Source organism: Taudactylus pleione, unplaced genomic scaffold (genome assembly GCF_031769625.1).
Source record: "Taudactylus pleione unplaced genomic scaffold, aTauple2 ptg000309l, whole genome shotgun sequence".
In the NCBI taxonomy this organism is placed as follows: Eukaryota; Metazoa; Chordata; class Amphibia; order Anura; family Myobatrachidae; genus Taudactylus; species Taudactylus pleione.
In genome coordinates, this window is record NW_028284710.1 from 10,106,035 (window position 1) to 10,133,620 (window position 27,586).

General features: G+C 49.6%; 2 protein-coding genes across 3 annotated transcripts in view; one reads left to right on the forward strand and one right to left on the reverse strand.

Moving 5' to 3' along the window:
- Positions 1–1,624, reverse strand: part of CCT5 (chaperonin containing TCP1 subunit 5) — a 50,989-nt gene extending 49,365 nt beyond the window's left edge. The window contains exon 1 of the mRNA XM_088442347.1: positions 1,337–1,624. Coding sequence (XP_088298473.1) covers positions 1,337–1,441 — 105 coding nt within the window. The 5' untranslated portion in view covers positions 1,442–1,624. The remainder of the gene's footprint in view (positions 1–1,336) is intronic.
- Positions 1,625–1,902: 278 nt separating this feature from the next.
- ATPSCKMT (ATP synthase c subunit lysine N-methyltransferase) overlaps positions 1,903–27,586 on the forward strand; it is a 138,707-nt gene continuing 113,023 nt past the window's right edge. The window contains exon 1 of one of the 2 annotated variants that reach the window (XM_088442349.1): positions 1,903–2,118. In XM_088442349.1, coding sequence (XP_088298475.1) covers positions 2,046–2,118 — 73 coding nt within the window. In that variant the 5' untranslated portion in view covers positions 1,903–2,045. Of the gene's footprint in view, positions 2,119–12,756; positions 12,841–27,586 lie in introns of those variants that run through there. The other variant, XM_088442350.1, reaches the window with a different exon arrangement.

The window sequence follows — 27,586 nt, forward strand, 5'->3', positions numbered from 1 at the left end:
GATGTTGCAACGGCATTAAAATGCACACCCCTCTCGGCCGGTTCCAAGCCCGAATTCGCACAATTTTGTTCGGAGCCCTATGGGGCTGCAAGCACTTTTATGCGAACGCGGGCTGCCGTCAAGTACATCCCGTTGACCCCGTAGGGTGCAGTGAAGTGAAAACATTTGGTAACCACTGGGCTAGAGTAAACACTTTGTGGGTTTCATCAAGGTACTCCAGTTTCCTGCCATACAACAAAAATATGCTGATAGGTGAATTGGCTCTCAACAAAAAAAAAATGAATCATAGCATGTGTGCACACCTGTAGTAGAGAGCATAGATTGTTAGCTCCCCTGGTACAGGGACTAATGTGAATGGCTACAATTTTCTCTGTAAAAGCATTACAGAATGTGTGCACTATATAAATAATACACCTCTTACACCGACATAAAAATCCCAGGTTTTTGCACATGAACGTACATCACCCTGGGATTTTCATCAGTGGAAATGGATCAACCCGGGTCCAGTGACCAGAGGATCAAACACGGGTAGCTTGCATGGTTGGACACGAGCCATTCCGGTGTCATCCTGCAGTGTAAACGGCACGATTACCAGAGTCATGCGTATGCTACCTGATCGGCCAGCTTCATCCCCAAGCATCCACTGCAACGCCATAAGACCAAGTCATTGCAGACCTGGGTCAGTGTGAATGGCAGACCCGGGAATAACCTAGGTCAGCACCACAGTATAAAAGGGGTCATGTCCCAGGTTGAAACAGTGTTCCAAATCCCAGGTCAGACCCTGGACTTTGGTATAAAAAGGGGTATAACTGGTAATAGCAACAGCAAAAATGTTACATATATGTAGAAAAAAAAAAAAAGTAATTTACTCTACCACAGTAACTTAATACATGTGAATGCTCGAAGTAAGGGTAAAATTGCACTGGACCAAGCACATTTGACACTTACCACCCATATTTTATAGCTCCCCCTATATGTACTATACGTTGTACAGGGCCAGCAGAGGGTTTTACACCACAAATTATGGTGGCATGCAGATATCAGACCCCGCTCCTCTGGTGGACAGCCGTTTATTTCATTGTACTTCATCTGTCAGTATTTGCACCCCATGCATTTACTGATTTAGAGTAGAAGTATACAGTAGAATGGGAAGAGAGCCTTAGTAACCAGCCCTAATGTACTTTCACGAATAATCCTAATATCCAGTGACAGTGTGATAGTAATAAATCATACATGAAAGCATTAGTGTAAGTACGCTAGATACAGATACAAAGGCGCCTCCACAGGCCCCGTTACAGCCACTTCCAAAGCACATGGGCCGCCAGCTCTCTCCTACCTTAAGAGCCTCCAATCCAGACAGACGGGATTTACGGTCCTGATCCTTGATGATAATGAATGGCCGCCCATATTCGTCGAAGGCGAGCGTGCCCAGCGAGGACATGGCGGTGGCGATACGGGAGGATGATGCAGAAATGACCCGGAGAGCAGACGCTGGCCGACTGCACGCTGTTACTACTACTGCTGTCTCACCCCGCCGGCTTCCGCACAGCGCATGTGCAGCCAACGGTCACCGCTGCCGTCTTCGCTTTACGGCAGATTCTGGAAGCATCCACAGTGGGTTATACCACCAGGTCATAAATGATGTGCGGGAAGGGGGCGGACAATAACGTTACTATTTTGTGTATTACTTTTATTGATTAAAAATATTTGTTCGTGTTATTTGTTTAGGTAGCGTAATTGCATGTTGTGCTACTGAAAAACGACAACTGTAATAAGTTTCGCCATGTTATGCGGAGTGGTTTGATCTAACATCGTTGGGCGTTCCCTTATATATATAGGTGCCCGGGTTCGTAGCGAACCATGTTTCTTTTCTATTTGCCAGTAGAACACACTCAGCGCATAGTGCCGCGTTATGGTTGGTTGCCAAATGAAAGCAGTATCTGGTGTGTAATCCTGTCTCCGAGTGCCCACCAGGCGGCGCTGTGTGTGTGTGTGTGTGTTATTGTACGGTGACTGATTGTGCCGGTGCTGTTCATGTGCTCTCTATGCGCCTCATCCGGTCACCTCGCTCAGCCTCACTGCTCTATGGTAGCTGCGCCAGCTACTGCTTTGCGAAAGGTCAGTTATATCATCACATACCAACAACGTAAATTCAGAAAAAAACTAATAGGCCTTTATGTGTAGTGTATTATGATACCTCTCCATTACACAGCACTCATCATTTAAATAGTATGAGATTTCTCAAGTGTTTGAGAGAAGCGGAGAAGTTGCCCAAAGCAACCAATTGATAGACTGCTAAATAAATGATCAGAAGAAGCTTGTTGCTGTGGGCAATGTCACCACGTTATCTCTCGAAGGTTTAATACATCTCCCACTAAAGTGCGATATATATAACTGAAAATCAAAATTTCCCGGCCTGGTACAGATCGCAAAATCCGTATGCGTACTCAATGTACAAATGCTTAACTGGCTAATATTTTTTTTTTAAAAAATGTCCCCAAAATTGTCGAATCCCGACAGGCGGCTTCCCGAGTGAAGGGAAGTGGGGACAGAGTTAGCGTTAGCCGCAGGGGGAGGGAGGGTTTAGACACTCCTGTGGGGTCTAAAGGTGCGTACACACGGACAGATATATTGTTACGATATGAACGATAATGATACTGTTCAACGATATATCGATCATATTGTTCATTTTTTATTCAGTGAACGACCAATGATGCGCGTTCCCACATGCAGGCCATTCTGGACGATATCGTCAACTTTGCCTGTTCAGAGATGTGGCAGGATGACTCACTGAAATATATCCTTGACCGATCTATGGGCCTGATTCAGACCCGCTCGCAAGCGGGTCGATGGTGCCCTAGTGCGCATGCGCACGACGGAGGGAGCTCCGTCGTGCGCATGCGCGAGACCCGAATAACGACGGGGTAGCCGTCGTTATGGGTCTCGCACCAAAGGGGGCGTGCTGTCGATGTTGATTGACAGCACGCCCCCTTTGGTGGGCGTGCCTGCCAGACGGAGGCGTTCCCATGGGAACGCCTACCGTCTGGGTCCGGCCCCACTGACATCACTAGTGATGTCAGTGGGAGTGTTTTTTTGCTCTGATAGATAGAGCCAAAATCACTCCAGGGCTTGCGGTCACCTAGACCCTACCGCAGGGTCTCGTCGCAAGCCCAATGGTCGCGATGGTCTTGATCATCGCGACCATCTTTTTGGCCGCTCGCATATGCTGTGGGTGGTCACCCACAGCTATGCGAGCGGCCAGGAGGCCGCTCCAAGTTTAGGTAGGAGGGCCCTGATTCAGAGCGAGCGCTCTGGTCAGAGCGGCCAGCTCTGAATCAGGCCCTATGAACGATATCTTTGAAAGATATCTTTCAAGTCGTTGGTGGTACAGATCGTTCCGGGTGCATTCCCCAGGGAGGGTTAGGCACCATCTGGGGGAGGTTAGGGTTAGACACCCACCCTGGTAGGTTTAGGGTGCGGGAAGGGGGGTTAGGTTTAGGCATCCCTAAGGGAGGGTTATGAGGGGGGGGGGAACGGTAAGGTTAGTATACTTACCTGCCCTGTCGGGGTTCCGGTATGTCTGGCTTCTGGTGTTGGCATTTCACCCGGCAGCTGAACAGCCGCAGGGATATCATACCCAACCCTATATTATATGTATGTGTGTGAGTATATATATATATAAATATATATATACACAGCTCCCGCCGAACCGCCCGCGTACCTTGCCGCGGATGCCACAGGACCCCCGCACTGCAAGCCGAACCCATGCACCTCCACCTTCGCTGCTGTAACCTCGCACCTCCGCTTAAGCTGCCGAAACTCCCAGGTATTCTAAATACCGAAAAAATCCCATATTTGTAATGCTGCTGGTGTCGAGAATTTTGGATATGGGAGACTCAACCTTTGTATATAAACCCCCTCCTCCACTGGCAGTTAGGCACTTAATCCAACGGTTAGGGTTAGGCACAAAGGGGAAGGTTAGGGTTATGCTGATGATTAGGGTTAGTCCCTGTCGACCTTTTGACTGCCTACCATTTGGGGTCTATCTAGACATTGTCTTTTTACTGTAAATCTTTTATACCAAACCCACTTTGGAAAGGTGGAGAAGTTTCCCATAGCAACCAATCAGATTTTATCTCTTTTTAGAATATACTTGATAAATGATTGCTAGCAGCTCATTAGTTGCTATGAATAAATTCTCCTCTTTAGAAAGTTTCATTCATCCCACTCCTCTGCATGGACACATTTCATGTGCTTATTTGTGTGATGGAGCAGTGGGGATCGGGGAACTCAGGGGCCCATATATCAATGATCGCTTTTGCACCGCGATCAGGGCATGCCAGTAACGCCCCTTATCGCTTTGCAAAAGGCGATCCTATCGGCCGGATGTATCATCCGGGACATGCAGGGACACGGGCTCCGAAAGGCGCCAGTGCAGGGGGTGGTGCACATAGCAGTCCCGTGGACTGCACATGCACATCCGCCATAGCCGAGGAGAGTACTGGTGGATCCCTCCGCCGGCCAATAGTGCGCGGTGTAGCCCATAGGCTACAGTGGCTAACGTCATCTTCAGATGGCATTAACTGCTGGGGCAAATATCTGGAATGCATCGCATTCCGGATATTGGTAAATTTGACAGCATCGCTTCATCATTTACTCCCATACATTACCAGATTTTCATTCCAACCAATCAACTAGTTGGATGGTTGGACAGAAAATCTTTACGTGTGTATGCAGCATTAATCTACTGATTGTTTTCTGTTACTATTTATTAACTCCCGTGAGCTTATAGTTTTATGTGTATTTATCATTAAATGCCTTTTTATTTATTCTGTTTGTGGATTCAGAGCCGCTCGCAGTTTGCAAGTGCTCGATGTGAATCAGGGCTGGCATTTTTTTTTCTGCCCTCCAGGCCACTCGCTAAGCTGTCAGTGACCACCCACAGCTTTTGCGAGCGGCCTGGCGATTATCGCGACCATCGTGCTTGCGAGGAGACCCTGTGGTAGGGTCTCAGCTCTCGCAAGCCCGAGTGGACTTACTTCCTGCTCTAATAGAGCAGGAAGTCCACTACTGACATCACGAGTGATGTCAGTAGGGCCGCCCACAAACTCCAGGTGTTCCTAAGGGATCAACATCGACAGCCGCCCCGTCTTGTAGCGAGATCCGTTGCGACGGAGCTGCCGTCGCAGTACGGGTCTCGCGCAAGCTCACGCCGGAGGCAGTTGGGGACCATCGACCCGCTTGCGAGAGCTGTGCGCTCGCGAGCGGGTCTGAATCAGGCCCACAGTGTTCATAAAGAGGGGAGAAGTGGAAGATGAGGGGGAGAAGGTGTGGTGCAGTGGGCTACGAATGCAGATGGGAAAAGAGGAGGGAGAGCAATGGAGAAACAGACAGGTACATACAGGGTGGAGAGGGATGTAGTCGGCACCAGAATCCCGACAGCAGTCAGAATCCTAACCTCTAATATTCTGACAGTAAGTGTTAGGGTACGGGTTAGGCCTTGGGGGAGGGGTGTTTGGATAAGGGTTAGGGTACTTACCTGCAGGCATCGGGATTCTGACAATCGGGATGCTGCTGTCAATATTCTGACTGCCGGAATCTCGTACCCAATCCAGTGAAAATAGGCTAACACAGATATGGTGACATAGGGTAAGATTCAGTTATTTTTTGCATGTCCAAAAGTATTGGGCACCCTATAGAGCTATTCAATTGTTCCGGCGGGTGCTGAGTGCCGTGGTCGAACATTATCGCTGTCAAATGCACCAGGTTTAGCCGCGTAAAGCAGCTAAATACGTCTAAACTATAAGGCATGCTGCTGAAATGGCAGTTTGGTCACTCAAACGGTCGTCTTTTCGTACGTTTCTGCTCGCCACCTATGGGGAGTGCAACCAGAAATAATGTGCGCCCATATCACTCACACCTGATCGGAGCAACAATTGAATAGTTCTGTCAGACGCCCAAAAACAATTGAATCGCCGCTATGGACAGGACCAGAGGCACAGGCAGAGAATGAAACAAATGGGAGAGTAGAGTGATCTGGATAAAATGGAATGGGGTTTGCACTTGCTTAATGTTAGAGTATGGGGAGAAAACAGGGAATAAGGTGTTGCCAGGATATATACGGGTGCCAGGGTGTATTACACAAATGTATATTTAAATTTTGAAGAGGTGCATCCAGCACAAAAATTGGGTTGATGGAGAAAAACACAGGGTCAGATCAATAGGGGGCACTAACCTTTATGTGTGAAATGCATTCACTGATACTATATTGTATCTTTATAAGATATGACAACAATGAATGACGTGAATCAAAATTGGCTGATTTATTCAATACAAACATTTCCCCGTAGTGTATTTTTAAAAGCTATTTCTTCTTCAGGGTCCAGAGGGAGACAATGGGGTGTAGGTGGGACCCGGAGTACTGGACACCAACCGCAAAGCTTTTCAATTCCAGGATGCCCAGGTCCTTCCCCCCTATACCTCGCCCACAGCCTGAGGGCAACTCAGTTTCGTTGGTGTCCGGCAGGAGTTGGATCTCCATTTTTAACAGTGGGGCTGCTTCAAGCGGCCCAAGCTTATTCTTATGATTTATTTTTATTTCTAGTGTTTTAACTACTGAGCAGCAGCAAAAGATTGTCCCTTGGACGTCTGTGCTGCTGCTCCATCACCCCTCCGCGGCGCCGTGACACCAAGCCCCAGCTTGGTACTCCGGCGGGGCTCTGAGAAGGAATAGCTAGCAGGCTCCCCAGGCTGCAGCCCAGAATTCAGGAGACAGGTAAGGCGTACCCCCACTTGCGGGGGCCCACATCTTTATGCAGTCTAGCCTCCGGTCTCAGGAGATGGACCGGAGGCGCTGATGTGGACACTGGGGCGCCCACGACTGGGCATTAATATACTGGCGCAGGGCATATTTAGAGGCCAGGGGACCTGGTGGGGAGAAGGCGCTCTCCCTGCAGCCCCTCCCCCAGCTCAGGGCGCCATTCCACTGTGGTCTAGCTGAGCTTCTCCCTCACCCTCCGCCCACTCAGATGCTCGGCAGCCATTTTCTGCTTCACAGGTCTGCTGGAACGCTGGGTCCAGTCTCCCTGTATACCTCCCACGGACCAGGTTAAACAGGGTTCATAGCGTTCCCGATAGGCTGTTTCAGCGGGGCGCCGTGCCCTGCCCTATTTCTGAAGGGCAGAAAGCACCCTGCCCTCCAACGCGGCGCCTCGCTGGAACAGCCCGCGGGTTCTGTCTTCCACCCGTGGGTGGGAAAAACGGAAGAGCAGCGGTCACCACCGGTGAATGGATAGAAACATAGAATTTGACGGCAGATAAGAACCACTTGGTCCATCTAGTCTGCCCCTTTTCATGTATCCTTTAGGCAACTTCACCCTATTTACTCCTTACGTCTCTCAAGGATATTCTTATGCCTATCCCAAGCGTGTTTAAATTGTTCCACTGTTTTAGCTCCAACCACCTCTGATGGGAGGCTATTCCACTTATCCACTACCCTTTCTGTGAAGTAATTTGTCCTCAAATTTCCTCTGAGCCTCCCTCCCTCCAGTTTCAGTGCATGTCCTCGTGTTCTTGTACATCTCTTCCTTTGCGCCCGGCATCCATTCACAGTGACTGTGGCGCTTGGGGGCTGCCCGGTATATCCATAAGTGCCGGGCACGCCCCCAAGAGTGGCAAAAAGTTGACGCGTCATAAAGACACGCCCCCTTTTCGGGGGCCTGCCTGCCACCGGACCTCGAGTGAACACTAGATTCATTGTACCTCACATTTCCTATATATTTGTGAAGGCTATCACATACTTTATAGTGCGGTTGCACACTACGCTGTGCCATATTACACATACTGCTGGGTGTTCACTGCACTGTATCATACTGTGTATTTTATTCTCTCTGGTGTCTTGTAAGCTCTGCTCAACGGGCTTAGCCCCAGAACACCTCATTCAGGATGGTCTTTGTACTAATTGTTACACAGCCTCAGGCACCTCACCCCTGGTATCTCCTCTTCATGACCCTGCCTGGGCTGCCTTTTCTCAGGTGCTGGCAAAGATTGCGGACCACTTTGCAGTCCCCGTGGTAGCCCCCCCTGTGGGATGGCCACAGCAGAGGGGAATACAAATCCCGACAGCGGCAGGCCGACACGGCTGAAAATCCGGATCGTCCCCAGGCAGGTATCAACTAACCTAACCCTCCTTAGGTATGCCTAACCTTCCCCCCAGTGCCTAACTCTAATCCCCCCTCTAAGTGCCTAAACCTAAGTCCCCCCACCTGTCATTTCACCCTCGCCGGGATAAAGCAGTCGGGAAGCCGGCTGTCGGGCTTACGTCCGCCGGCTTCCCGATTGCATACCCAGCAGAGGTACTCCCTGCAAATCCTTTGCCTCCCCATGGGTAGATGTACTGTCTACCTCAGTACAGAGTTTGGCTAATACCTCTTTAGTAAATGCTGCAAAAGGAAAAGCCTTTACCTACTAAACGTGCTGTGTTATCTTCCCAGTCCACCCAGTTATCTGATTTTGATATATCATCTGGGGAGGCAGAAGATGCAGACCTCTCTCACGCTGACTCCATCTCAGGAGACAAGGAGCCACCCTCTAAATTAAATATACCTTCTCTTGTGAGAGCTGTAAAATCTATTTTACAAATAGAAGAGGAAGAACCCACTCCTAAGAAAAAACAACCACTTTTTAAACGACAAAAAATTGTTTTACCAGAGTTCCTTCATTCGGACCAGCTACCTAATCACATGAGAGAAGCATGGAATATGCCCGGTAAAAGGTTTCAAATTCCAAAATGTTTGAGTTCCTTTTACCTTTTTCCAGCTACTGATTGCACTAAATGGGAAGTTCCGCCAGCAGTGGATTCTCATGTAACACGTCTAGTTAAAGATGCCACCTTACCCATCCATACTGCAACCTCCTTGACAGAGACTACTGATATTCATATAGAAGCTTGTCACAAATCCATATACTCCCTTACAGGAGTTATTAACAGTCCTGCTAGGGCTATGTCCTGGGTGGCAAAAGCCATTGAGAGTTGGGCAGAGGCCCTAGAAGAGACATTTCCCCCTGATGCTTCAAGGGAACAACTATCCTACATATCTCACATTAGAAATGCAGCCTCCTACTTGGGAGAAGCAGCTATGGATATGGCTCTCCTTGCCTCCAGGATATCTGCCACTTCGGTAGTGGCCCGCCGTATTATTTGTCTCCGTTCTTGGAAAGCAGACTCAGGCTCAAAAAGGTCTCTGGAGTCTCTTCCATATTCTGGAGATATCCTATTTGGTCCAGAATTAGATAAAATTGTGACTACTTTGGCATCTTTCAAGATGGTGTTCCTGCCCTCTGCATATAATACAAGCCTCAGACGTCATCCTTTCGCCCTCAAGGAAAAGCTAAGGATCAGTCCTTTCCACGGCAGCAGCCAAGGCCTCCAAGCCTAGGGCCAAACAAGCCTGGGCTACTAGACGTCTACCTGCCAAGTCCGAGGACAAGGCTACAGCTTGACGGGGCGGGCCTTTCCCTGGGGGCTCCCAGGGTGGGAGGCCGACTTCTTGAATTCACCCAGTTTTGGCGTCAGATCACATCAGACGTCTGGGTAAGAGAACTTGTCTCCCATGGATATGCCCTCTCCTTCCTAAGGCAACCCCCCAAGCAGTTCTTTTGCACATGACCTCCATCGGACCCAAGCAAGGCCCTGCTGCTCCCAAAAGCCATTCAGTCCTTACTGAATTCGCCAGCAATAATTCCGGCCCCCTCCTCACAATGAGGCAAGCGCTATTATTTTACCCTTTTCCTGGTTCAGAAGCCCAACGAGTCTCATCGGCCAATCCTTAACCTCAAATCTCTGAACATGTTTATCAGGATGCCCAGGTTTCGTATTTAAACCCTCTGCTCTATTTTCCTAGCTATGGAGCCTGGGGATTTTATGGTGTCTCTGGACATTCAGGACGCTTACCTACATGTACCTATATCTCCTTCTCATCAACAATATCTCCGGTTTGCTATCCTGCAGCAGCATTACCAATTACAGGCTCTACCGTTTGGCATCTCAACGGCTCCCTGGGTCTTTATCAAGATCATGGCAGTTATGGCAGTTTACCTTCCTCGTCAAGGGTCAGACTACACCCGTAGTTGGACGACCTCTTGCTGTTGGCCAGCTCCCCAGAGATTCTTAACCGCTATCTGCAGGTAACAAATGCCTTCCTACAAAGCACGGTTGGCTGGAAAAAGTCTTCCCTGACACCTTCTCAAAAATGGTACATTTAGGAGCCCTCTTGGACTCTCAGGTTCAGAGAATCTTTCTAACAACAGACAAGATCTCATTAATACAACACCGAGTGCGCAGACTGCTTCGCAGTCGCCGAATGTCAATTCACGCTGCAATGCTGACATTGGGATCAATTGTGTCCACCTTCGACATGGTGGAGTTCGCTTAGTTTCACTCTGGGCCCCTACAACAGCTCATCCTCTCCAGGTGGAACGGGCTACCCCATCTACTTCAATCCCAGCCTGGTAGCTACAAACATTCCATTTAGACAAGGGTTTCCCCCTTTTGGATCCTGGACTGGGCTTTCCTCACCACGGACGCAAGCCTCCGAGGGTGGGACGCAGTGACCAGCCACCACTCCTTCCAGGGCCGCTGCACCCCAGTCGAGGCAGGGTTACCAATCAATGTTGAGCCATCTACAGAGCTCTCACTCTGGCCCTGGATATTCTTCAGGGCAGGCCAGTACAAGTACTGTCTGACAACGCCACGGTAGTGGCCTATCTCAATCACCAAGGAGGCACTCGAAGTCGGACAGCAATGGCAGAAGTGTGCCAGATTCTCACATGGACCAAACGCCATCTCCCAGCCATCTCCGCGGTATTCATCCTGGGAGTTCTCAATTGGGAAGTAGATTTCCTCAGCCATCACGACATGCATGCAGGAGAGTGGTCTCTATATCCAGAAGTCTTTCGGCTCCAGGTGGACAAATGGGGTCTGCCGGATGTGGATCTCATGGCCTCAAGACACAACATGGAACCAGGACAAGAGACCCCGACGCAGCCTTTGTGGACGCATTGTCAGTGAGATGGACCTTCCATTTGGCAATGCTGTGCTCCGAGAAACTATGACCCTCAAGTTTTTAAGGTGTCTAGAATTCTTGCCTTTCTTCAGGTTGGATTGGATCTAGGCCTCTGCCTGGCATCTCTGAAAGTGCAGGTTTCTGCTTTGTCCACAGACTTGGTCCTATACCAGATGTTCACACCTTCCTGCAAGGTGTTCTACGTATACAGCCTCCCTTTGTCCCTCCTGTGGCTCCATGGGATTTGGCAGTGGTGCTCCAAGCACTTCAGGAACCTCCATTCGAACTCCTGGATTCAGTGGATGTCAAGTGGCTCACTGCGAAGACTCTGTTTCTTCTGGCTATCGCATCTGCCCGTAGGATATCGGATTTAAGGGTGCTTTCATGTCGCTCCCCCTTTTTAATCTTTCATCAGGACAGGGCTGTTCTTAGAACATGACCGGGCTTCCTTCCCAAGGTGGTTTCTCGTTTCCACCTAAATGAGGAAATTATGGTTCCGGCCTTTCAATCACCAGACCTCTCGGCAGGTGTGGCCTCTTTAGAAGTGGTCCGTGCTCTGAAGATCTACGGGCATAGGGTTCTCCTATCAGCTCAGGAGCGTTCCCGCCCTTGAACAACTGCTTTGGGACATCCCCATTGTCTCCCTGTGGAGCCCTATGGACCCCGAAGAAGAAAAGGAGAGTTATGGTAAAACTTACCTTTTTGTTAACTTTCTTTCTGCGAAGTCCATAGGGTCCATATGGCATCCACCCTGACGCACTTGGCTTTTATGGGTTTCTTCTCTTGGTCACTTGTTTCATTCTCTGTGTGAGAGTGTGATTCTTCAGTGTACCAGTCTTCCTTCTCTCCTGTCCTGCTCCTGCCTTGGGCTTGTTAACAAAACTGAGTTGCCTTCAGGTAGAGGGGGAAGGACCGGAGCATCCTGGGATTGAAAAGCTTTGCTGTTGGTGATCGGTTCTCCAAGGTCCAATCTACACCCCATTGTCTCCTTGTGGAGCCCTATGGACTTCGAAGAAAGAGAGCTAACAAAGGTAAGTTTCACCAACATAACAGACAGGGTTAACACATTAAAATAAATAGTAAAATTAGTTATCTGGGTGGCAGTTGTGCATAGATCTTTAGCACTAAGGGGTATATTTACTAAAGTGAGAGTTTTTAGAAGTGATGTTGCCCATAGCAACCAATCAGATTCTAGCTTCTAGATTATCTTCTAGAAGGTGCTAGTTAACAGTTCAGTAGAATCTGATTGGTTGCTATGGGCAACATCTCCACTTCTAAAAACTCTCACTTTAGTAAATATACCCCTAGGAGTCTGCAAACATAGACGTATCCCAATAATTGTCTAATAAATCCATTCATGAGAGATTTAGAAGCAGTAGTTTTAATGTGTTTTCTTTACTAGACCCTCAGGAAGATTGTGGATTATATAGTGTTATGTGATAAGCCTGTTTTTTTCAGATTTTGGTACGCCTGCAATTTTCACCTTTCTATATCCTATTAATAACTACTTAAACTACTACACTATTACGCAATAGTATCCTGTCTTTTTCACCCATCACACAAATTCTTTGTTATTTTGTAATAGTTTTGGTCCATTTCAGTGTTTGTTTTTGACAGTCAATGTTTTAATTCACATCAAGTTCTCAATTCTATATGCTCAACTGAATAAATTAGCTAATTTTCTTCTCTTTCAGGTTTGTCATATCTTAGTAAGATGCATTATAGTTCAATTATCAATGAGTGCAAAACATCATCTCATGGTGGCATCAGGCTTCAGGTAACTGAAGGGTTTTCAGGACAGGGACACTATAATTGTGCTACATGTGGTAAACATAGCATACGTAGACCTTGTGCCAAATTGGACTTACCGTTTAAGATAGTAGTGCCAACATTTTTTTTAAATTGTGCTGATGCATGATGGACTGCATTTTTCCCCTGATAAGCATATTCTCCGGCAATACAAAATTATTTATGTATTAATTATAAGGGCACAGTCGTGACATTATATTAAGGCTGCATCTAAAAAACTGCAATTCTTCCATCGAGAATTCCGGAGGGGGGACATGGTGTCAAAAGCTATTGGAGCTACCGAGCTGAAATTTCAGGGCATAAACATAAAAAATGAGGATTTGGGAGTAATCCAAAGTTCCAACTGTCACTTTTTTCTGACATTCTCAATTAGGACCATTTTTCTGCTGTTGTCTATGGGTCTTTTTTGGGAAGGCATAACTCAGCGTAGGGGGCGAATTTTGACTTGGGGTTTGTTTTATTAGGTAGCTATTGTTCCAGGGTACGTGCTTTTGGGGTTCAGGTAAATTAGAAAGTTAGGGCCTGATTCAGACCCACTCGCGAGCGGCTGTCCGCTCGCAAGTGGGTCAATGTTATGGACTGAGCATGCGCACGACGGAGGGAGCTCCGTCGTGCGCATGCGCCAGACGCGACGAGCGAAGGAAAGTCCTTCGCTCGTTGTGTCCGATCAAAGGGGGCGTGCTGTCAATGTTGATTGACAGCACGCCCCCTTTGGTGGGCGTGCCAGGGGCGTGCTTCCCTGACGGGGGCGTTCCCACGGGAACGCCTCCCGTCAAAAGCCGGCCCACTGACATCACTAGTGATGTCAGTGGGAGTGATTTTGGCTCTGATAGAGCCAAAATCACTCCGGAGCTTGCGGTTGAAAACCTCAACCGCAGGCTCCGGCTCGCAAATTCGATGGTCTCGACCATCACAATGCACGCTCGTATAGCCTGTGGGTGGTGACCCACAGCTATACGAGCGTCCAGGAGGACGCTCCATGAAAATGGAGCCCGGCCCTCATTCAGAGCGTGCGCTCTGCTCAGAGCGTACGGCTCTGAATGAGGGCCTTAGTTTTTAAACTATTACCCATTGAATAGATAGGAAATTTCAACTTGTTGCGCAGCCTCAGTAGGAGCCTCCAGCAGGTGTACTCACTGAGGCTTCACTTGGGTGCACAAAGATGGTCGTTTGCGGGCTTTAGCGGTAGTGGGCTTGGGGGAAGGAAGCTGTCGTTAGCAGTAGCGGGACGCTGGGGAAAGGCGCGGGGAGGTAGCGGGCGTTAGCTGCGACCAGGACCCGGGGACGGTAGCTGGCCTTAGCAGTGGCGGCGGTGGGGCAGGCATTAGGACCCAGAGTTAGCAGCACACAGATGCAGGCACGGATCTGGAAGATCCGTGATACCTGCTTCTGTGTTTACGAAAAATTAAACAAATGGCATGGCCCCGCCACCCAAAAAACAATCAGCACCGGGCTTTGGAGACCTAGTTCTGGTTGTGCTAAATACAGGGGACAAATGACGTAGGGGTCCCCCGTATTAAGCACAACCATAACCAGGCTTTTCAGAACCAGTCCTGGTTGCCAAAATACGGAGGACAAATGACGTAGGGGTCCCTCGTATTCGGCGCAACCAGCACTGGGCTCTGAGCTGGTTCTGGAAATACAGGAGGAAAAAATGCGTAGGGTCCCCCTGTATTTACCAGAACCAGCACCGGACTCTTTCTAGCGGGGGGGGGAGGGGTGATGCCACAGCTAGAGGAGCCCTTTCACCGGGTCCCCCAGCTGAAGCATCAACCCTGACCGCTAGTCAGCCCAGGCCAGAGATCCCTGGGGAGCTGGAGACCCCCCAATAAAGGGGTCCCCCTCTATCCCCGGCACCCCTGGAGCGGTGGGTGCCGGGTTGATTGTGTAAAGTGTGGTGCCAGTAAAGACTTAAAATATTGGCTTTTGCTGTGGAACTACAGTTCCCAAAACAAAAAGTATGGTGGTTGCTCAGATCAGCTTAATGACTTAGCACAGGTGCTTGTAAAGGGCGGGGTTTACACTGAACACAGAAAAAAGGGATTTGCCCTCCAGAACTACAGTTCCCAGCAAGCCTCCCCCGCATGCTGGTACTTGGAGAACCACAAGTATCAGCATGCGGGGCATTACGGGCCTGCTGGTACCTGTAGTTTCACAGCAAAAGCAATATTGAAAAATCACATAACACACACAACCATAGAAAAGTAAAATTTTATTAAAACATACATGCACACACACATGTACTCACACATGCGCACACTATCTCACATACTCACTTAGTATCCCTATAGATAATTTGTCCTCTTCTCCAGTAGATAATCCTATGGATTACCTGTAATAAAAAAATCAATTTTTTTGATTTTACACATTCAATTTTTAACATAGATGCGTAGATGGATGTCACTGCTGCGTTTGTGCATCTGTGACTTATTGATTTCATTTTCTCAGGTGCATGCGCACTACCAGTGAGTCCTCTGTCGCCCGCTGATGCCCCCTTTGCACTCACCGCTGCCACTGCTCTGCACCACCGCTGCTGCCGCTACCCCGCACTTCTACAGCCGTCTTGTACACTGCACCTCCAAAACCACCTTCTATGTGCTGTCCCCTCTTCCACCTGCGTTAGTGTACCATTTTGTAGCCCTTCTCCCCTGCAGGTGGTCCGGTTTGCTCATCCAAACCCTGATAGTTAATACATTTTAAAAAAGCTATGAAATTCCATAGACAAAAAACCTTACGGTTTCACATGTCCCATTAAGGCTTCTTAGACATGATCTGAAAATTCACAAAACCTAATGAATTTCTGCCACTCAAACTCCAAAAAGCAACGAAATTACGATTATTAAGGCTAATGCCTTAATGGACATCACAAGGGGGGAAAAGAGAAGAAAAGAACTCTCATCTTTTTTGGGGGACACACTTAGTAGTTAATGTAAAATCTAACTTTTATTAAATTATGTTTAAAAATAATAAGTCAATACTAAGACAAACAACATGAAAATAGAAAAGATATAAAATTTATAGGCGATAATACAGAAAATATTGATAAATTATTCAAGTCTCAATACTTCATGATTAAAGCAGCAGTCTTTATAGTCTATATACACAGGAAATAATTGTATATAAGGCATCCATAGTATGGTTTAGAAAAATTATACGTCGTAAATTAGTGAATAATTTATATATCACTATACATACTAGTGCTTGATGCAAATGTATATAGATTGGTGTGGATGAGGAATACAGACTAGCACAATGGGAGAACACACAACAGTAGGGATTGTGGAAGACAAATTGGTGCGGATAGGTGGGGAAAGACAGAGTGGCATGGTTGGGGGGACAGAGTAGTGCAGATGGAGGATGAAAGAGTGGCAGAGATGGGTGGAAGACAGGGTGACGTGGCAGGGGGCAAGGCAATGGTGCAGATGGAAGGAAACAGTGGCACACATGCAGGAAGACAGGGCGGTGCATATGGGGAAAGACATATTGGTATGGATGAGGTCATGCAAACTAGCACAGTTGGGAGAACACACAGCTTTAGAGATTGGGGAAGTTATAGCGGCATGGAGGTCGAAGAAAGTGTACATGCATAGACAGTACGATAGTTTTAGCAATTAGGGAGCTGAATGTGTATAATGAATGAGATGGATGTATGGAGTGTCAAGGATGTTGGAACCCAGTGGGATTGTTGTGGTGAACGAATGGGAAGATTGTGGGCACTGAGTGGGATGTGTGTGCCACATAACTGTTCAGACCTCAGTTGCATAGACTGCATGTGTGTATTCCAATGAGTACACAATTCTGTGAATTAGCAGCTCCACCATTTTGTGAGTGACAACAATCTCACTCTGTGAGAGTGCTGAATCTGCAGTTAAGCACATGGTGCTTAAAAAAGCTATGAAATTCCATAGACAAAAAACCTTACGGTTTCACATGTCCCATTAAGGCTTCTTAGACATGATCTGAAAATTCACAAAACCTAATGAATTTCTGCCACTCAAACTCCAAAAAGCAACGAAATTACAATTATTAAGGCTAATGCCTTAATGGACATCACAAGGGGGGAAAAGAGAAGAAAAGAACTCTCATCTTTTTTGGGGGACACACTTAGTAGTTAATGTAAAATCTAACTTTTATTAAATTATGTTTAAAAATAATAAGTCAATACTAAGACAAACAACATGAAAATAGAAAAGATATAAAATTTATAGGCGATAATACAGAAAATATTGATAAATTATTCAAGTCTCAATACTTCATGATTAAAGCAGCAGTCTTTATAGTCTATATACACAGGAAATAATTGTATATAAGGCATCCATAGTATGGTTTAGAAAAATTATACGTCGTAAATTAGTGAATAATTTATATATCACTATACATACTAGTGCTTGATGCAAATGTATATTATACCAGCATCCCCTGCAGCCAGCATAGAATAAAATAAACACATTATCTGTGCAAAGAAAAGCAGATAAAACCAAACTGTGTTTCCATTAAGTGATCTATAGTCATCTGCTGATTTCCATAGACGTTCATATACCACAAAATAGAGTAATTAATTATCACACTCCAGTGTGTGCAATATGTGGTTCAGACAGATTTGGAGGTGACCAGAGGAAATTATTGGTGTCTGTCACAGAGTATTTAAGCACATTATCTGTGCAAAGAGAGGCACATAAACCAGTTCTACGTGTTTTCATTAAGTGATCTATAGTCATCTGCTGACTTCCACCAATGTTCATATACCATAAATAGAGTAGTTAATTATCACACTCCAGTGTGTGCAATATGCGATCTGTGGTTCAGACAGATTTGGAGGTGACGAGAGGAAATTATAAGTGTCTGTCACAGAGTATTTAAGGTGTATATAATGTGTCACACAGAGGCAGTGACAAAAAATCTTTGAGATGATGTCAAAAAGTATTAAACAACGCCACAGCGTGACGCATATACTATAGAACACTGTCCATCATTGCCAGCATTCAAACACACATAGTACATTGAATGTTAGTATTGAACATTAATTAAAATTAATGTGATTGAGGAATCAGCATCCCTAATGGACGTGTTCCTTGCGTAATACAGATATGGTATGCCATGACACCATTTGGTTAACTGCAGATTCAGCACTCTCACAGTGAGAATGCTGTCACTCACAAAATGGTGGAGCTGCTAATTCACAGAATTGTGTGCTCATTGGAATACACACATGCAGTCTATGCAACTGAGGACTGAGCAGAACATAGAGCTGCGCAGATGGGATAAGATTATGGTGGATGGGGGGAGAAGACAGACTGGTGTGGATGGGGCAGACAGAAATGCGTGGAGAGGGGAAGATGAAGCAGTACAGATGGGGCGAGCCAAGTGATGCAGATGGGTTGAAACAGTAGTGCACATGGGGGGAAGACAGAGTGGCATAGTTTGGGGGAAGAGAGCAACATAAATGATGCGGGAAGACAGCAGCGCAGATGTGTAAAGATAGATTGGTGTGGATGAGGAATACAGACTAGCACAATGGGAGAACACACAACAGTAGGGATTGTGGAAGACAAATTGGTGCGGATAGGTGGGGAAAGACAGAGTGGCATGGTTGGGGGGGACAGAGTAGTGCAGATGGAGGAGGAAAGAGTGGCAGAGATGGGTGGAAGACAGGGTGACGTGGCAGGGGGCAAGGCAATGGTGCAGATGGAAGGAAACAGTGGCACACATGCAGGAAGACAGGGCGGTGCATATGGGGAAAGACATATTGGTATGGATGAGGTCATGCAAACTAGCACAGTTGGGAGAACACACAGCTTTAGAGATTGGGGAAGTTATAGCGGCATGGAGGTCGAAGAAAGTGTACATGCATAGACAGTACGATAGTTTTAGCAATTAGGGAGCTGAATGTGTATAATGAATGAGATGGATGTATGGAGTGTCAAGGATGTTGGAACCCAGTGGGATTGTTGTGGTGAACGAATGGGAAGATTGTGGGCACTGAGTGGGATGTGTGTGCCACATAACTGTTCAGACCTCAGTTGCATAGACTGCATGTGTGTATTCCAATGAGTACACAATTCTGTGAATTAGCAGCTCCACCATTTTGTGAGTGACAACAATCTCACTCTGTGAGAGTGCTGAATCTGCAGTTAAGCACATGGTGTCATGGCATACCATATCTGTATTACACAAGCAACACGTCCATTTTCTACTTCAGGGTCCATAGGGTATCCACAGGATACCTTGGGGTATAGGTGTGACGTCAGTCATCGGGCACCATAGAGTTAAGCTTTCAGCCTCCCAGGATGCACTAGGGTCCCCCTCCTATACCCTGCCCCCATGCCAAGGCACCTCAGTTTAGTTTGGTGCCCTGCCGGAGTCGGGTGCACCTGTTGGAGTGGAGGCTAGAAGAGCCCCTGAAGCTTTTTCTTCATGCAGCTGTGGCTGCACATCTGGATGAACAGCATGGACAGTCAGTCCTGACGTCCATGCTGTCTTCCCTACACCCCCGCCGGTACCAGAACGCCGGTACCGATCCGGGGATGCTGGTGAGCATCTGGGGTCACAGCTAGCGGTGACCCCAGATGTTCCGGACCATGGCCGGATTCAAGGGGGACAGCAGGTAAGCAGCGGGGTCCCGCGGTGGGTCCCCGCTGTCACATGGTCCAGAGTCCCCAGGCAGGGGGCTCCCTGGGGACTGGCTGCAGCGTGGAGCCAGGTATTGAACCTGCGCTTCCATTACCCCCTGGGACAGCGGACCGCAGCAGAGCGGTAGCGCTGCCGCGTCCCGGGGGTTAAATGCATGCCAGGGGAGCGCGCCTTCCCTGTCTCACAGCCGGCGCCTCCCCCGCTGCACACAGCCCTCTCTGCACACTGCCGACTGGTCCTGTAGCAGCGCTCCTCCCCCAGGCCAACCTCCTCTCTGCTCCTCGGCGGCCATCTTTCCAACGCATGGTGAACGCTGCTGGAAGCGCTGGACGGAAGCATCGTGGTCTGGGTCCCCCTGCATACCTCTCCTCCGATTTGGGTCAGGTCTGTGTATGCTGCGCTGTGTCCTACCAGGCCCTGTGTCTGCGTAGTTGAGTGATCAGCGCTGTTAGTGCAGAAATTTATTTTTCTTTGCATTGTATGTGACTGTGCTAGCGCTGCTGCCTGTAACTTTTCTTCTAACTGTCAGCTTTATTACTGTCCCTGTCCTTTCTGCTAAGCCCTTGCGGTGCGGTGCTGCAGGGTGGTCTCTCGCCTATTTAATATATAATTGGTGAGAGGGGTCACATACTTGGTGCCATCATGTCTGAAAGTGATTTTCCTCTCCGACTACAGTGTGCTACGTGTAAAGTACCGTTAGCGGAGGGGGAGGGTAGCGCGGAGGGCCTCTGCCGACAGTGTTTGTCTATGGCGCGGCCTATTACGGTTACAGCACCGGTACAGGAGCCGCCCTGGGCTTGTTTCGCTCAGGCGCTTACAACCTTAGTGGGCCAGTTAGCTCCGCAGCCCGCGTTTCCGCCGATGGGTTTGTCCCAGCAGTCAGTGGTGTCGTCACCCATGCAGGTTTTCCACGACAATTGGTGGTACCCCACAGTCTCCCTATTTCCCCGCTCCCGGTTTCTCAGGAGCCGGCGTGGGTTAACTCCCTGACGAGTTCTGTATAGCACTTGTCGGATGTGTTGCAAGGGGAGTCTGTGATGCGGCCACATAAACGGCCGGTGGCGTCTCTGTCGGCTCCTTATGAGGATGACGAGGGGATGTCTGATGATGGGGAGATTCTGGATCCTTACGCACAGGAACCTCTCCATACTAAGGACGCTGACGCTAAGTCCAAGGTATATATTCCTGGACTTATTCGGGCAGTCCGCACAGCCTTGGTGATTGAGGACGAAGTTCCCCCAGCGGCTAAATCCAAGTATGCCTTTTTTAAAGATGTGAAGGGCGATGCCACAGTCTTTCCTCTTTCGGGTCAGTTAGTGGACCATTTAGAGGAGGCGTGGAAACAGCCTGGCAAAAGATACCAGCCGCAGAGGCGCCTGGCAGTGGCTTATCCGTTCGCGGATAATTATTTTGCAAAGTGGGAATCCCCTCCACAGGTGGATTCTCACGTGACCTGTCTTGTCCATAGTGCCACATTGCCGATGCCATCCATGTCCTCCCTTAAGGATGCTACGGACCGCAAGGTGGAGATCTGCCTGAAGTCCGCTTATTCCCTTGCGGGGGGGGGCAGCACGGCCGGCTATGGCCATTTGCTGGGTTGCCAGAGCGATGGAGCGCTGGGCGGATTCATTAGAGGCTTCTTTTGATTCCGACTGTCCGGCCGAACAGGCGGAGTTGATTCGGCCACTTATATCAACGAGGCGGCCTTAGACATTAGTACTCTGGTGTGTAGAATTTCTTCAGCAACGGTGGCTGCTCGTCGCACCTTGTGGCTGCGATCCTGGAAGGCGGACGCAGATTCCAAAAAGGGTTTGGAGGCGTTGCCATTTACTGGAGAAGTTCTCTTCGGTCCAGATCTGGACAAGATTGTGGCCGCGCTGGCGGCAGCCAAATCGGCTTGTCTCCCGTCGGCCACTGCTCCTTCTGGTTCTGGACCATCGTCCTTTCGGTCTTATAGGGCCCAGGGCAGGCCCAAACCACAGTCTTTTCCTCGACAGGCTGGCCCTAAGAAATCGGCCAAGCCCCGGAAGCAGGCATGGAGTACCAGACGTCCGGCCCCTAAGCCAGATGACAAGCCTGCGGCCTGACGGTCCGGGCCTCCCTTTGGGGGATCCCAAAGTGGGAGGCCGCCTGCTGCAGTTCGCCCAGTGTTGGTCGGTCACTACGACAGACACTTGGGTTCTCGAGGTGGTCTCCCACGGGTACGCCCTCTCTTTCCGGCACAGACCCCCGGCTCGATTCTTCACCACGGGTCTACCATCAGACCGGAACAAGGCTACGGAGCTGCGGAAGGTATTGCACACTATGCTCCAGGCTGGAGTTATAGTGCCTGTTCCATTCTCCCAGAGGGGCCAGAGTTTCTATTCAAATCTTTTTTTTGGTACAGAAACCCAATGGGTCGTATCATCCGATTCTCAACCTCAAGGCTCTCAACAAGTCTTTGCGGGTTCCGAAGTTTCGGATGGAGACCCTATGGTCCATCATTCTGGCGCTGGAACCTGGGGCTACATGGTGTCATTGGACATACAGGACGCTTACCTGCATGTCCCTATTCTTTCGCGCCATCAACAGTTCCTCAGGTTTGCAATCCGCAGCGACCACTTCCAGTTTCGGGCGTTACCTTTTGGCCTGGCGACAGCACCACGTGTGTTCACCAAGGTGATGGAGGTCATGGCGGCTTCTCTGCGGCTGCAGGGAGTCCGCATGTTGCCGTACTTGGACGACCTTTTATTGGTGGCAGGATCTCCAGAGCTCCTTCTACGCCACTTGGACCTGACCATTGCGCTACTGCAACGGCACGGCTGGCTAATCAACTGGCAGAAGTCCACTCTAATCCCGTCTCGGCGGATTCTGCACCTCGGAGCCTTATTGGACTCGGAACAGCAAAGGATCTTCGTGACGGGGGAAAAGATCTCTGCTTTACAGTCGAGGGTACGCAGTTGTCTGCACAGCCGCCGGGTGTCTCTACACTCGGCGATGAGGTTACTGGGCTCCATGGTGTCGGTGTTCGACATGGTGGAATATGCCCAGTTTCACTCCAGACCTCTGCAGCACCTGATCCTGTCCAAGTGGAACGGGCTGCCTCAGTCTCTGAAGTCCCAGACGATTGTGCTCACCCCGGAGGTTCGCCTGTCCCTTGCCTGGTGGTTACAGACGACCCATCTCAGCAAGGGACGTCAGTTCTGGGTTCCAAATTGGGTCCTGTTGATAACGGACGCCAGTCTTCGGGGCTGGGGAGCAGTTTCGGGTCCACACATGTTCCAGGGCAGGTGGACGCCGACAGAAGCGGAGCTTCCAATCAGTATCTTGGAACTCCGTGCGGTCTTCAATGCTCTCCAGCAGGCACATCGGGTTCTCCAGGGTCGTCCGGTACAGGTCCAGTCGGACAACGCTACCACCGTGGCTTACATAAACAGGCAAGGAGGAACCCGAAGTCGGGCGGCTCTCGTGGAGGTCTTTCGGATCCTGGTATGGGCGGAGCGCAATCTTCCGGCCATATCAGCGGTCTTCATCCCGGGAGTGCTAAATTGGGTGCTGACTTTCTAAGTCGCCAGGACGTTCATCAGGGGGAATGGTCCCTGCACCCGGACGTTTTTCAACTGCTGGTGGACAGATGGGGTCTTCCAGAGATCGACATGGCGTCCCGGCACAACAACAAGTTGCCGGTGTACGGGTCTCGCTCAAGAGACTAAGGGGTCGTCTCTGGTGGATGCTCTGTCCGTCCGGTGGACGTTCCGGTTCGCATACCTGTTCCCTCCGGTCTCCCTTCCACGGGTAATCCGGAAATTCAAACAGGAAGGAGGGACGCTCCTGTTGATAGCTCCCGTGTGGCCCAGACGGCACTGGTTCTCAGACCTTCAGGGTCTGTCCGTGGACAGTCCTCTGCGGTTGCCGCTACGACCGGACCTTCTGTCACAGGGTCCTTGTCTTCACCCGGACCTGACTCTGCTGTCTTTGACGGCGTGGCTGTTGAGACAGCCATGCTGAGGTCCAGGGGGTTTTCCAGCTCTGTGGTGCGTACCATGTTACGAGCTCGGAGGCCGTCTTCCGCGAGGATATACCATCGCATGTGGCATACGTTCTTCCAGTGGTGTCGACCGAGAGGTTATGCACCACGGGAATTTCGTTTGTCTCGGATACTCGCCTTCCTACAAGCGGGACTAGATCATGGGCTTCGCCTTGCTTCTTTGAAGGTACAGGTTTCGGCCCTGTCTGTCTGGTTTCACCGTAGGATTGCTACAATCCCGGATGTGCGCACCTTTATGCAAGGTGTTCTCCGCATTCAGCCTCCCTTTGTTCCACCTGTGGCGCCTTGGGATTTGGCTGTGGTCCTGAGGGCTCTCCAGGGACCGCCGTTTGAACCACTGGGCTCAGTGGATCTTAAATGGCTAACAGCTAAGACTGTTTTCCTTCTGGCTATTGCTTCGGCCAGACGTGTTTCTGATTTAGGGGCTCTTTCTTGTAAACCCCCTTTCTGGGTTTTTCATGGGAACAGGGCAGTGCTCCGCACTCGGCCCGAGTTTCTTCCCAAGGTTGTTTCCCAGTTTCATATTAACGAGGAAATCGTTGTTCCGGCCTTTAACTCACCTGGTCTGTCAGTGGGTGAGGCCTCTTTGGATGTCGTGCGGGCTTATGTTGACCGCACTTCTTCGTTTAGGAAGTCTGACGGCTTGTTTGTCCTCTATGGCTTCCTTAAAAAGGGTTGGCCTGCCGTCAAAGCAAACTTTGGCGGCCTGGATCCGTATGGCTATTTCTGAAGCTTATCTTCATGAAGGCCTGCCGGTTCCTCCTTCTGTGAAGGCTCATTCCACTAGGTCTGTGGGTCCTTCGTGGGCAGCTCGACGTGGTGCCTCTGCAGTCCAGATCTGCAAGGCTGCTACGTGGTCCTCTGTCCATACCTTCGTGAGGTATTACAGGTTTGAAACCTTCGCCTCTCAGGATGCTTCCATCGGGCGGCGGATTCTCCTTTCGGCACAGGAGCGTCCCCACCCTTAAAGGATACTGCTTTGGGACATCCCCAAGGTATCCTGTGGATACCCTATGGACCCTGAAGTAGAAAATATGAGATATGGTAAGAACTTACCCTTGTTATCTCTATTTCTACGAAGTCCATAGGGTTCCACAGGACTCCCGCCCTGTCGCACCTGTGCTGCAGATGGGCTTTGCTCTGGTCACCGGTTTTTCCGTCTCCCTCTGGTGAGAATGTGATTCTTGCGTGTGTCCAGATCTTTTTTCTCTCTCTTCCTTCTCCTCCGGCCTATGGCTTGGTAACTAACTGAGGTGCCTTGGCTCGGGGGCGGGGTATAGGAGGGGGACCCTAGTGCATCCTGGGAGGCTGAAAGCTTAACTCTATGGTGCCCGATGACTGACGTCACACCTATACCCCAAGGTATCCTGTGGAACCCTATGGACTTCGTAGAAATAGAGATAACAAGGGTAAGTTCTTACCATATCTCATATTTTTGGAGGTTGAGTGGCAGAAATTCAATAGGTTTTCATGAATTTTCAGATCATGTCTAAGCAGCCTTAATGGGACATGTGAAACCGTAAGGTTTTTTGTCTATGGAATATTCTCTTGCAGTGTCATGAGCTCCTATCAGAGCCTGCTTCTTGGGTTTTGTGACCTTCTTAGTTCCTGACTGTCTGGGAAAGGACTGGACCTTGGACTTACCCTGAGGACGGAAGGTCCGAAAGGACAGAGTTCCAGATTCCGACGGCACTGGGGCCAAAGGTAAACAGGCAGACTTGGCAGCCGCCAAAGTGTCTACAATTTTGTCCAAATCCGGCCCAAACAAGACCGGGCCATTAAAGGTTAAACTCTCTAACCCTTCCTTGGACTCTGCATCCGCTCTCCAAGATCGCAACCAAAGAGCGCGCCTGGCTGATACCGCAGCCGATGAAATGCGAGATGTTAAGAGACTAACATCCAAAGCAGCCTCATTCAGATATGTAGCCGAGTCTCTGAGGTGACCCACCAGTTCAATTTCACTGGTAGCTTCCAAAGGGAAAGACGCTTCCAAGGCATTTGCCCAATGTTCCATGGCCCTGGCTATCCAGCATTTAGCCATAGCTGGCCTAGCGACCTCCCCAGAGAGGGAATAAATAGACTTTAGACACACCTCCACTTTTCTGTCCATAACATCCTTTAATGATGACATGGATGGCATAGGAAGGGTCGCACTTTTAGGTATATCTGATAGCAGCTGGAGAGGTCTGAGGGACATTAAAGTGACACACAGAGAGGTCTGGGGGCATTTAAGGGGCACCCACATAATTTCCGTTTCAGCGCATAGATAAAGGGGATGTAGTTATGTGACTGGCTTTGAAATACAGACGTCTATAATAATATTGACGCCGGAATCCAGGAGGACTCGTGCCCAAACTAGGTAAGTCTGGAGCGCCGTCCTGTTAGCTTTGGGGGGGGGTTGGGGTAGGGTTAGGTTTAGGGCAGTTAGCCTGGTTAGAGTTAAGTTTTTGGGGGGTTAGAGTTAGGCACCACCAGGGACAGGTTAGGGAGCGGTAAGGGGGGTTAGGCACCCCCGGGGGAGGTTAGGGTTAAGCACTTCAGTGTTCTCCCCAGAAATTTTTTCCATCCGGGTGGCATCAAAAAGTAGCTGGGTGGGGGCCTTCGCAATTATGTGCGTCAAGAAAAGGGGTATCTCCCTTACCAATCCAGCCCGACAGGTCTCAGGCTGCACCCCCACTGGCTCTCAGTCAAAAGTGCCCATTATGCAGTCCCCCCTGTATTTGTGCCCTTTATTCAGTGCCCCCTGTAGTTTTCCCTTTTATGCATTGCCCCCTGTAGTTTAGCTTTGCCCTTATGCAGTGCCCCCTGGCTGAAGTTGTGCCCCCAGACTAGTCCCTTATGTAGTGCCCCCAGGCTTAAATAGTGCCCCCAGACTGGCCCCTTATGCAGTACCCCCAGGCTTAAATAGTGTCCCTTATGCAGTGCCCCCAGGCTGGACCCTTATGCAGTGCCCCCAGTAGCAGCCCCCCTATTCAGTGCCCCCATTAGCAGCCCCCTATACAGTGCCCCCAGTAGCAGCCCCCTTTTTACAGTGCCCCCAATAGCAGCCCCATTATACAGTGCCCCCAGTAGCAGCTCCATTATACTGTAACCCCAGTAGCAGCCCCCTATACAGTGCCCCCAGTAGCAGCCCCCATTATATAGTGCCCCCCATAGCAGCCCCATTATGCAGCGCCCCCAGTAGCAGCCCCCTTTATACAGTACCCCCAGTAGCAGCCCCATTATACAGTGCCCCCAGTAGCAGCCCCATTATACAGTGCCCCCAGTAGCAGCCCCATTATACAGTGCCCCCAGTAGCAGCCCCATTATACAGTGCCCCCAGTAGCATCCACATTATACAGTCCCCCCCCGTAGCAGCCCCATTATACAGTGCCCCCAGTAGCAGCCCCATTATACAGTGCCCCCAGTAGCATCCACATTATACAGTCCCCCCCCGTAGGAGCAGCCCCATTATACAGTGCCCCCAGTAGCAGCCCCCTTTATACAGTAACGCATACTCACAAAAGAAAAAATAATAAACAACTTACCAGATCCCCGCTCCAGCTGGCGACCGCCACTGTCCGCTGCTCCCGGCCCGCTCTGCACTATGAGAGAGACGTCATGACGTCTCTCCCATCAACCGCTGTGGGGGGAGCTCATGAGTGAGCTCCAGCCGGCTCCTCCATGGCCGCAGCAGCCAATCAGAGTCTGTATGACTCTCATTGGCTGGCTGTGCTGCTATGACACACAGCTGCCGCTGGCGGCTGTGTGTTTGTGTCTGGGTAGGGCAGACCGCTACTCACTGCGGTCTGCCCTACACTTGTGGGGCCCTGGGGACACCAGCGGCAGGTGCGAGCCCCGGTGCAATGCACCGCCGCTAGTTCCGCCCCTGTCTCAGTGCCACTCAACTGCCGGGCGGTGGGGGATATTTACCGGGTGGACAGCCCGACAAATAAAGCGTGGGGAGAACACTGCACTTAATAAGGGGACGGGAGATTAGCATACTTACCTGCCTCTGTCTGGATATTCATCCTGTCGGGCAGCCGCTGTCGGCATTTGAAACGTCGGCATTTCAATC